The sequence below is a fragment of the Cyphomyrmex costatus genome, unplaced genomic scaffold (genome assembly GCF_001594065.2).
Source record: "Cyphomyrmex costatus isolate MS0001 unplaced genomic scaffold, Ccosl1.0 scaffold15, whole genome shotgun sequence".
Lineage (NCBI taxonomy): Eukaryota > Metazoa > Arthropoda > Insecta > Hymenoptera > Formicidae > Cyphomyrmex > Cyphomyrmex costatus.
Genome location: NW_017275499.1, coordinates 179,612 through 190,198, shown reverse-complemented (window position 1 = coordinate 190,198; position 10,587 = coordinate 179,612). Strand labels below are relative to the sequence as shown.

Below are 10,587 nucleotides of genomic sequence, written 5' to 3'. Positions count from 1 at the left end.
AGAGACAATAAAAAAATTACGTAAATAAATTATAATTTGAAAAATAAAACAAAAGATAAAAAGATGTTTAATCATAGTGAGCTATTTATGAATTAATATATATTTTAATTATAATTGGATGTTAAAAAATAAACAGAGTATCACTGCGATGTCTATATTTTAAATAATGATTTGTTTATAATGGTTAGTTCTAAATTTTTATGCAAAACTGATTTTCCTGGAGAAACTATAATCTGAAGATTAATTAAAGAATTTTTCTTTTGCAATCAAGGCATTTATATCTGTAAACATCTTTATTTATGTACATAACGTTTTGCCACGATAAGCGTTAATATTCTGAAACTATTATCAAAAGCATTTTTTCTGATGCGTTTTACGAGCAATTTTCGATACGCGGTATAATCGTTGTAAAGCAGGAACTAGAAGCTAACTTGTATCTGCTCTTCTTTGCTGTTTTACGATCATGATCGTCTTCTACGTTGCCACATGGCTCGCCAGTAGTTCCGGTCGAGGAATTAAGACCAAAATACATGAAATGCATAACAGAGCCGAAGGATAAAGGCGGGTTCACACCTTGATGGAAAAGTGGAAAACGGAAAAGCAGTAACGAATCAGAACTCGCATTGGTAGCAAGTATAGAACTAACAGAAAGTCGACTACCAATACATTACGGACATAAAACTGTTGGATCAATAAGCATACAGCATAAAGTTGTCGTATTGATTCACATAAGATGTTCATTGGTCCAACGATTTTATGTTATATTTACGCTCACTGTTATGTATTTCATGTGTTTTGGGCTTTACTCTCAGTAGTTCGGCACACCCTGCCTCTCTTCTTTCTTGCACCATCCTACTTCCTCTTGAGAGATATTTCAACCCTTTTCAAGACGCTGAAAATATGTATAGCGGCTATCTTCTTCCATGTATACATATTCTTGCACAAACTTACAAACTACACTATTCCATTTCTAGACTTTCCTTTAATATATGTTTTTAATTTATTATATCCATTTATTATAATTTACTGCTTATTTCCAGGTTGGGAAGTAATGCGTTACTTGCATTACCGTTTTCGTTACTTTTTTTTTTTTTAGTAACAATCGTTACTTTTTTCTGTCTGTAATAACGGTAACGATAACGTTGTTACATTTTTACAGTTAATGGTAACAAATTTAGCCATTATTTTTACTGTTACTTTAGTTCTTCTTCAAATTCCCTGTGTGGCTTTCCGACTCAGATGGTTACACACAATACCATGTATCTTATATATTAGTTCACTATTATTTTTATAACTATTCAATAGATCGTACATGTATATTCAATAAATCGTAGTATATATACTCTAGATAGAGTAGTATGTATATACTCTAAATTTTTGGTACGGGCAATAAATATTGAAATACGCATAATAGTAATCCTGGTGGAAATAAATCGCTGAAATCTTTATCAATTAACTCATTTCATTATAAATTATACGAATAAAATATTAGAATTTATTATAAATTATACTAAAATAGGTCTATTGATAAAGATTACACTAATTTATTTTCACCAGGAAACATTAACGTTTAAAAACAAATGTTTAATCTATTATTTTTCATCTAAATTCTTATAAAAATGTTTAAACGATGTTTATATTAAAACAATAATATTAAGAAAAAATAAAGAATTCCCGCGAAAAAAAAAAATTTTATATTCTAAATAAAAGTCTTATAAGTTCTTTATAAAGATTCATCAAAATTCATATAAAGAATTTATAAAGTCTTTATATAACCTTATAAATAAATATATATTTTTAATATAGTTTATATTATAAACTTATTTAAGTTTAATAAGTCCTTATTAAATCTTATTAATGTCCAATTTATATATATTTAATTAAATCTTAATAAGTTTTAAATAAGTTGAATTAATATATTTTAATATGGTCTTAACAAGTTTTAATAAGTTTTAATAAGGTCTTAATAAGTTGAATTAATAACTTAATATGGATCATTATATGGTCCAAATTAAATCTATATAAGGTTTTAATAAAACCACATTTATTGGAATTGTTAATAAGTATTATATTAAATTTTAATAAAATTTATATTTAATTATATTAAATCTATATATATTTTTTTTTCACGGGTTAGTAAAACTGTAGGTAAGTTTAATAGTATTGAGAAAAGCTCTTGCTTTATACATATCCAAACTAATTATAGTAGAGTTTGCAGAATATTTATTTTCAATTCAAGTTTGAATATTTATTCTCCCTTCTTAATTATTAAATTAATTATTAGCTAATGCAAAAAATTTCAAGTTTCATACAACTTATAGTTTAGCACTATAAAAAAAAAAGTAATGAATCATTACTTTTCAAATAACGGTAACGCGCGCTTTACTTTTTAAAATTGATATAAGAAATAGCGGTAACGATCGAGTTACTGTTTTCAAATAGTAACGGTAACGGTAACGTGTTACTTTTTTGAGGTAACGCGTATCAACCTTTTGCTTATTTCTTCATTCTACAAAATACAAATTCGATTGTCAAGTAAACATATCTTTCCAATATAACAAAAGAAAAAGATATTTCAAGATCAAAAAGTATCGTTACGTGGGAAGATTTTCGTAGCGTACATTCAGCTCGGCGGATACAAGTGCTCTTATATCGTATGTCTACCAAATCGCGATAAAAAAGTATGAAGCGGTCGTTTGATTGCTTTGACAAGTATTAAAAATATGGTAGTGCATGTAGTCAGCATAGGAAGGAAGAGTGTGGTTCGACCACTTAGATCTCACTGAAAAACCACGACACATCCATGTGTAGGAGTTACTCTCCCTAATTACATGCTTCGAGTAAGATGTACTCATTGGACGTATGTGCGTCCCAAGGAAACGCACACAATCATGAAATTTCAAGTCAATTAATTTGCATCTGCAGATTTTAGTGAAGGCAACGTGTTAATTCTTGAAAAATTGCGTTTCATTTCGACAATCTCGCTACCAGATGTAACGATATATAATTAAAGAAAAAATAAAAACTAAATTAACTTTTTAAACATATATATTCAGTTAGACTTTACACACATATATTGCGATTATACTTATAAATATTTTTCTTGTCTTGACGATCTTGAATACATCAACGAAAATATTATTAATTATAAGTAATTTGAATCTACAGTATATAAAGACTGTACGCTATTTCGCTAGAATAAAAACAACTAATTGACATATCGGCAGTAAATAATTACTTTAAATATTGAAAATTCTACCACACTAATAAAAATTAAAAAAAATACAACGATGAAACATAACAAAACAATAATATACAAAGTATTTAATTATAATGTAAATTGTTAAATAATATATTCTGATGCGTAAATGAACCAAAGTTTCATTTTCTTATTCGCGTTTTCTTATGATAACCAGCACAAACCGTACGAGGATAATATTAATAACATTATATACATAATAAATGTATACGGAATTTTTTATCAGTACATTTCCGAAGACACGACGCGATTCTATAAGATAATGCCAGCTTCGCTCAACTAATACGTTTTTATAGAGAAAGTGCAAAGAATGCGAACTCATCGATCGCCGAATTAAGCCGGCAATCGACAAGTTAAATTCAAGACTAATCGTTCAATCAGACGCCAAGCGGCCGCAATCATTTATTACGCCACGTGGGGTATGAAAAATATGCACGAGAAAAACAGGATTTGTAAAAATATATGATATATCTATATGTATACACATATACATACATACATACGAAAAATACAAAAAATATATATATTATATATTAATAATATTGAAAACAAGCAAAAAGACGATGTCTCTCTGGTAACAAAAGCTCACCTCAAAGTCCCAAAATTTGAAAAAATCATGCCAACGATGAAATGTTCGTCGAATAAAAATAGTTAGACATTTAAATTGTGATTTGAAGTCAAAGAAAGTAAAAGATTAATATCACAGTAAGTATGCATAACGTTCGATGTATAAAATTGAGATAAATTAACAAAAGTACATAATACTGAAACAAGTAAAAAGTATAAAAAATTATTACTGCTGATGATTAAAAATATCTAACTGTCCCGAACTAAACTCATGTACCTAATAATAATAGTCTTGAGGTCTGTTCTTTATTGCTGAACTTTTGCACTAGTTCATCTTTTTTCCTTTTCTCTCCAGGAGAATTAAGAGAAAAGGTAAAAAGATAAGCTGGTGCGAAAGTTCAGCAATAAAGAACAGATCTTTGGTAATACAAAATCAAATCTTGTTTATAATCAGAATGTATGATTTATGTAAACCTTCTGTGTCTGTTTGGAGTTTAAGACTGTTTCTCTGTTTTTTAATGTTTATATAACGTCTCCGAGGTAAGGTGTTTATTGTAACACGGAAAATTCATTGTATTATTATTAATTTTAAAATAGATATATAATTATTAATTCTTTATTCTCTCTCTTCTCTCTCTCTCTCTTTGACTCTTACATATCCTATATTTTTGTATTTTGAATATTAAGAGTCCTGTTATAGTCATTTTGTGTGTGATAAAATGAAATTCATTTGTAAATTAGAATAATTAAAATATATGTTTCTATTTTTACGCAAGGAAATCGACGTAACATTTCCATTCATTGAAACTGAAAGAATTAATGAAGACTGTCAACGGTTTTTTCCGAGGTCGAGGATACAGAAACCACCCTGTGTGTGGGTGCGCGGTTCGATCCAGGATTCGCACACGAATCTAGAATCCTCATTGCGTATGTAGGACGTGGGACAGATAGTCAAGCTTGAAATAAAGACGAATCGTTTCCCGTAGGCGATCGTGATTGGTCTCGGGGATGTGAAAAGAGGTGAAAGACAATAAGATGGAAAAACAACATCTATGTATTCACAATGACGCTATTCCGCCATCTATATAAAACCCCGAGGATCACCATCGTGCTTGACATTATTTCGCTACGGAGTCTCGAGAAACGACGTATCTCCGAAATGATCGTCACCGGGAATCTTAGACGCGCAACTATCATCTGCATCTTGGCTATGCTGTTCTGCTTAGGGTCTCGCGCTTCCAGTGAATACGGTAAAAAGTTTAAGCCATGTTCAAAAAAGGATACTCAAAAATTTAAACCTTTTTAATAATATATTACTATGAAAAGTAACTGATATATTGTTAATTGAAAGTGCCAGTACAAAGTGAACATACATAAAGTGTATGTAGTTTTCAATCAGATCAAATGTCGCTCGGGCGTCGTACGGCATTTGGACCGCGCGCGGTGAGGTGAGGGGGACCAAGCGGAAGGCGGAGGCGATTCAAAAATCTGCCGAAAGTTACATACACTTTATGTATGTTTACTTTGTACTGGCACCTTTAATTAATAATATATCAGTATATAAGTTTTCATGGTAATATATTATTATTAGATAAAAAGGTTTAAATGTTTGAGTATCCTTTTTTGAACACGACTCGAACTTTTCATTTTTATATGATTTTTTCGGATATTATTTACTTTATAGAGTACAAATATATCACAAATATATATAAAAAAAAAAAAAGATTTAAAAGTATTATACAACGAAAGAGAGTGAAATACGGCGAAAGAGAAGGGTGGTGGGGGGAGGGGAGGAAGGGGGTGCGGTGAGTCGAAGATGGTGAAGGTGCGAGTGAAAGGTGAGAGGGGATGTTATAACAGAAAGTTTTAATACGGCCTTGTGAATGCGGACAGAGAAGGAGAAGAAGAAGAAGAAGGAGACGTTTCTTAATTTTTCATTAAAATCATCACTTTTCTACCGCTTGTATCCCCAAACCGGCTTGACCGATTAAACATTTTTTTTGGCTCAAATTACTCCGTGGGGGTGCCCGCCCTTTCAGGACATATTAACGTTCGATTCAAAATTTTTTATATTTTAGTAGTTATGCACTCCCGAAAAAGATGGACTTTGGTGGCTCGGGTTAAAAGACTTGTAATGTCTTTTAGTTTTTGACCGGATACACTACCGCGTCTCCTGGTACCGATTTCTGCGTAAGCAGTCATCAAAAAAGTTTTGATTGGTTGTATTAATTGTGCTTTTGTAGAATCGAGGGAATTGGGCTTGAACGGCGGATCGAACGACGGCTCGTGTATTGAAGGCAAATGTATCAAACGTACCATGCAGGATATAGCCAGCGGCATGTGGTTCGGACCGCGTTTAGGAAGACGACGCAGATCGGACGAGAAACAGGAAGTGAGTCCCGAGATAGAAATTCTGGCGAATGCATTGGACGGTGTGCATTGGACGATTATTACGATTCCCGGTGAGAAATGAAATCTTTTGAATTAATTCATCATTTTGTTAGTATAAAGGTACATTTGATAATTTTTTTTCTTTTATCATAATTACATTTGATCGATAGTATTGTCAACTTTCGTTATTATCAATACGTTAAGTTTGCCTTTTTTAAATTTGTCTTTTACATAGCAAAATTCTTCGAGTAGTATCAAAAAAGCTTTCTTTTCACGATAAAAGTATGCAAATATATAAAGATATATAATTTTCGAATTATAAACAATTGTAAAAATAAAAATGCTTTTGTGAACAGTTAAAGATATGTCACTAAAATAATATAATTATTAAAATATAATTGTCGTTAATTTTTTACATGTTTCTTTATTAACTCTATTCAAATAAAATCCCAGTCACCTTTTTATTTTCTTTAAATTCTCATTGTAAAGTTCCATTTGGAAATTTATCTAGAAAAGCTATTTCATTTAACGTCCCTGAATAATTACTTCATTCCCGATAATTCAAATAGCTTTGAATGATATCAAAGTTTATTGACTTATCGATTTGTGTGAATTTCAAGATTTAATATACATATGTATAAATATATGTATGATCCATAATTTTCCTTATCATTGAATATGACTGTTAAGAATAAATTTTAGCTAACGACAAGAGACAACCGCCTCAATTTACACCGCGTTTAGGACGAGGATCGAACGAGAATCTATTCTCCTCTAGAGATGCGTATGAAGCTGATGAAGATGACCGTCGGTTATCGCCGCTATTCACGTCTCGCTTAGTACGTCGGTTTCCTTGGATACCGTCGCCGAGACTTGGACGTCAATTACGCAACGTATTATGAAGATTATAGATATTATATAAATGAAAGACAGATAGTCATTAAAAGTTGAAGAACAAAGTAGACTTGCGCGATTTTGTGTAGATCTGACGAAACGACAACCACAGCACTATTATATATATGTAAAATATAGAAAAATAAAATATATATATATATTTGTATTGCTAAACTATTATCTTTTTCTTGCATTTTGTAAAATATAAATCATCTAAAAATACTCTACTCTCTAAAAATGAATCAGCGTATCACTTTATTCCTAGATAGCAAATACACGTCATTTTGACGTCAAATTTTAGTCATTTACTGACCATGGCTGACGTCTTAATGGCGTCCTAACGTCGCAATTAAAATTATTGACGTCACCGCAAGGACGTCATTTTGACGTCATGTTAAGATGTTTTCAAGCAGCAAATTATATTTACTGTCTGGAGAATTAACCAGGCCCAAAATATAATGTCATTATAACGTTATGTGATGACGTCATAATGACATCATAACATTGGTTAATTTTCGGTCACTTGACGTCATTCGTACCAACATGATCAGAATTTGACGTCAAAATGACATGTGTTTGCTATCTGGGATCATTCCTGATTTTGGCAGACACGAACCACCTCAATAGTATACCAACAATGATTGGCCTGCTCTAATGAACGATTCTACGTGATTTAAGAGTAATACGGATGAACATTTTTAAGTGTTTAACTAAACAAATATATATTTTGTTATAAAAATATCAAAATAAACGGGTTTGTATATAATTACCGTTATTGGGAACAAATAGATTAGTACGAACGATCGTGGGAGCGATTACTCGACTCGATCGAAGTATACAAAAAAGTCAGATAAATCTTCTGATGAACTATCGGAGGTGTCTCGCATCTGATTACTAATCCAGGAGCCCATCACAGACTTTTTGGACATATAGTATTCAGTTGGAGATCTATATTACATAGAGATATATATAGGCATAGCGGCGCAAAGTGAGCTCTTAGAGCTCGGGTATGACAGTATTTCTGTTGCCATTTAGTAAACAATTTTTATTTTTGCGTAAGTTAATGGAATATACTATTGGCATACTGCTTGAGTGGATGAAAAGATCGCTACGTCGATTTAAAGACGTGCGTATAAGACGTCAGACCTTTCGTAAATGCTTGATTTTAACGTATAATGTACCATAATATGTTTATTGTCAGTGCTCTTTGAATGTTTCTGACGAAACTTTACTTTTTCGTTGATTTATCTTTTAATTGATTTTCATTGTATTTATCGTATTTATTTAAATAAAATTTAAATAAAACCGTTTAAACTTCTTAATACAGCGTTACATGTAACGATTGATAATATATTCTATTGATATTATTTATTACAATTCGAGATATCTCTGTTATTACCTTTTTTTTTTTTCATCATTGATACATTCTTTTTTCTTGTGACAAATAAGTACAAATACGATTCTTTTGTGCTTTTTGTGGATGGAGAAAATCGAGAATAGGCACGTGCTATGTCGAAATAGGTACGAAAGAGGAGTATAGGTGAATCGGCAATGCTATAAACTCTTGTCCTGACGAAGCCCAGAACACCTTCTGCGGTCGACGATGCACGGAGGGCAAAATGAGAGAGAAAGAGAGAGAGAGAGAGAAGGAGATGATAACAGTTCCATGATATTGTAAGAACTTAGCTATTCTCGGTAGCCAAGAAAGAAGAAATCGTTTCTTCGCACGTAAAAATGAATTTCCGCTGTATAGCATTTATGTATTTCTATACATATACAAGCTGATTTCCAAACATTTATTGTATTATAATCAAAATCATATAATAGTTTGCACAAATATTTTGTTAATCTTTGCGCTAAATGCATCCAATTTATAAAAGACAATTTTTATTTTCTTTTTATTCAAATAATAGAATATATATAAGATTATATATATTTATTATAATAGAATATATATAAGATTATATATTCTATTATTTTTTTTCGGACATCTATATACATATTAAAAAATATTAATATTATATCGTACTTACTCGTAATTTGCAGATATCAAAACTTCAGATAATGTCGCGAATTTGACAGCGACATGAACATATACACGATGATGTTCACGCATCAAGCGATCATGTCAAGCGGTTATATTTTTATTTTACGCACTTGGCGTCGCGACGCTGCCGCGTCGCTTGATAAATCAAGTGATTGAAGAAATTAACAATAATCAGAATTGGAAAGTAACGCGTTATATTAACGTTACCGTTACAAGTTACTTTTTACGATAACGAATAGACATTTATCTTACGTTGCTGAATCGTTCAACTTGTCACTAGAGCACCACTCGTGGTTTAATAGTTGGATGTAGACGAAAGAATTGTAGGATCGAATAACAAAATATTTTTTCGGTTTTCGTCAGCGTTAGAGGCGGCTGAAATGTTTAAGACGAAGCAACAGCTTAATTATTAACATTTTCAAAGTCTCGTGGACGTGCATGTTCGCGTATGATATAATGCCACTCGTTTTGATAAACAAACCGGCTCGCTTCATCAATCGCTTTGGTCCCAGGGATCACTCGCGTACAATACACAAATCCGACAATGTCGTCTTCGACTGGCACATCGAACCGCTGTTTGGATATGATATACTGATGGACCGGTGTTATCGAAGACTATTGTAAATATTTGATCTCGGAAAAATTAAAGTTCTTACAGATAACAAAAATTAATTGCGCTAATTTAACGCGCGTATGAAGCTGGGGGGCCCCTCAATATTAAAAACCGAATCTTTTCTTTTTGCGTTCGTTTGCTCATCGTTTGCTCTCCTTTAGTTTAAAAGTTATACGCAATTTAATTTTGGGATACTTCTTGGATTTTTGAAAATTCCCAACTTCCGATTCCTTCGAGACACAAACGATTTGAAGAGACACAAACGGGTATAAACGATACTCTTTCGAATGGCTGCAATTTTACAAATATTAATTTTTACCTCTAATTATGTAAATATCTTTGTTATAGAAAATTACAATAACAATAGTATATTTTTCATATAATTTTTACCAATGTGCAGGGCGTCATCAAAATCCGGAAAAATCGAACAATTTCTTAAATAAAGTGTTTTTAATGAAAAATTAAATATTACAAAAAATCCTTTTACATGGCACTTGGGGGATCCCTGTAGAACATAATTATTCGATATATCCCCCATTAGTTTGAATGACGGCCTCTATTCTCGGTCTGAAGCGTTCGCACACACGCTGTAATGTAGCGCTGTCCACGAATGCTGCCTCAATAGCGGTCCTTAATGACGTCACATTAGGATTTTGTGACGCATCTTGTAAATGTACATATTTTTATAATATTCTACGTAACATAATGGTAATATTTTTATGTTCGTATAGATGGATAACACAGCTTAAGAAAATTGTAATTTGATGGCGGGTTATGTATAAATATTTCTATAAAATTAACTTTCAATTGTAAATT

General features: G+C 31.6%; 1 protein-coding gene across 1 annotated transcript; it reads left to right on the top strand.

Annotated features, from left to right (window-relative positions):
* Window positions 1-4,889: 4,889 nt before the first annotated feature.
* Window positions 4,890-7,217, top strand: Pban (pheromone biosynthesis-activating neuropeptide). Its single transcript, XM_018551983.1, has 3 exons — window positions 4,890-5,076; window positions 6,070-6,288; window positions 6,920-7,217. The coding sequence occupies exons 1-3, from the start codon at window positions 4,890-4,892 to the stop codon at window positions 7,117-7,119; spliced, it is 606 nt and encodes a 201-aa protein (XP_018407485.1). The 3' UTR covers window positions 7,120-7,217.
* Window positions 7,218-10,587: the final 3,370 nt, after the last annotated feature.